Below are 1,155 nucleotides of genomic sequence, written 5' to 3' on the forward strand. Positions count from 1 at the left end.
GTGTGCATCACCTTCTGGGAGCCACAGGGCGTCAGGAGAGGTGCTCCCCACGGGGCACTCAGCACCTGGGTCCCCACATCCCCGCCTGCTACTGGGCCCCCTCTGGGACAAGGCCTGGTTTAGTCTTCACCCCAGAGCTCTGGCCTTGGGCAGCGGAGGGACTGTCATGGGCTCATGCCGTGCACTGGCGCTTGGATTAATTTTAGGAGGGGACCCTCCACGGCCAGACACCCCCCCACCCCACACACACACAATTCAACACACACGTGCACTGGAGCACTTACCTCAAAGTCCAGGTCTGAATACCGTAACTTCTTTCGCTGAGAAGGAGCAACCAGGAGGCAGTGAAGGAGAAGAGAACTTTTTAACCAAGTGCAGGGGCTTTAGAGACAGGAAGTCTGCTCCCTTGGGGTCTGTCCCCCTGCCTAGGCCCAGGAGTTAGGAATCCTTTAAAGGGTAGCCCTTGAGGTTGTGGAAATGGGGCAGAGGCATGAGAGATGAGGCACTGAAGTGCAATCCCACCCCAAGGGGTACACGCAGGCGGGCACACGAGTAGACGTGCACCTACACAGCGACCAGATGCCACAGTGCAGACTTCCAACGAGGCAGGGACACAGATCCCCAGGCCAGACCACAGGGCAGACCCTCCTTCTTCTGTGCCCCAGAGGCAATCCCTGTCCTGACCCACTTCGTCCCATCCTCTCTGACACCAACAGGCTCCCCTCTCCCTGGAAACCTCCATCCCACTGCAGATACAGGACTCAGCATCACAGAAGCCTTCCTTCGATTGCAATTTGTCCCTTTTTTCTGCCAAACTCGGCCCCGCCTCCGTCCCTCATGCCTCTCCCGACTCTCACTTGCCCAAGACCACCTTCAAGGCCCCGGTGGCCTACTCTGCGTCCAGTGCCACTCAAGAAGTCCTCAGCGTCTCAGAATGTCAGCATGGGAGCACTCATGAGACCAAGACCAACCTTCCCATGTTATACCAGGGAAACAGGTCCAGGGAGAAGGGACTTGCCCACAAGTCCTCAAGAATGTGGCTAAAATCACCATCTAGATTTCCCCAGTCCCAGGCCTGCCACACACTCACCACCACTGCAGTTGGTGACACCCTCTCCTGGTCCTTCCACCTCCCTGCCTGCTCTTTCTCAGCCA

The 1,155-nt window shown here is 57.7% G+C and overlaps 1 protein-coding gene across 1 annotated transcript in view; it reads right to left on the reverse strand.

Moving 5' to 3' along the window:
• BAI2 (brain-specific angiogenesis inhibitor 2) overlaps nt 1–1,155 on the reverse strand; it is a 39,904-nt gene that overhangs the window by 3,146 nt on the left and 35,603 nt on the right. Inside the window, exons 28-29 of the mRNA XM_010837082.1 lie at nt 285–320; nt 7–14 (exon numbers count right to left, since the gene is read on the reverse strand). Of these exons, the coding sequence (XP_010835384.1) occupies nt 7–14; nt 285–320 (44 nt within the window). The remainder of the gene's footprint in view (nt 1–6; nt 15–284; nt 321–1,155) is intronic.

The sequence above is a fragment of the Bison bison genome, unplaced genomic scaffold (assembly GCF_000754665.1).
Source record: "Bison bison bison isolate TAMUID 2011002044 unplaced genomic scaffold, Bison_UMD1.0 scf7180017864068, whole genome shotgun sequence".
Classification (NCBI taxonomy): domain Eukaryota; kingdom Metazoa; phylum Chordata; class Mammalia; order Artiodactyla; family Bovidae; genus Bison; species Bison bison.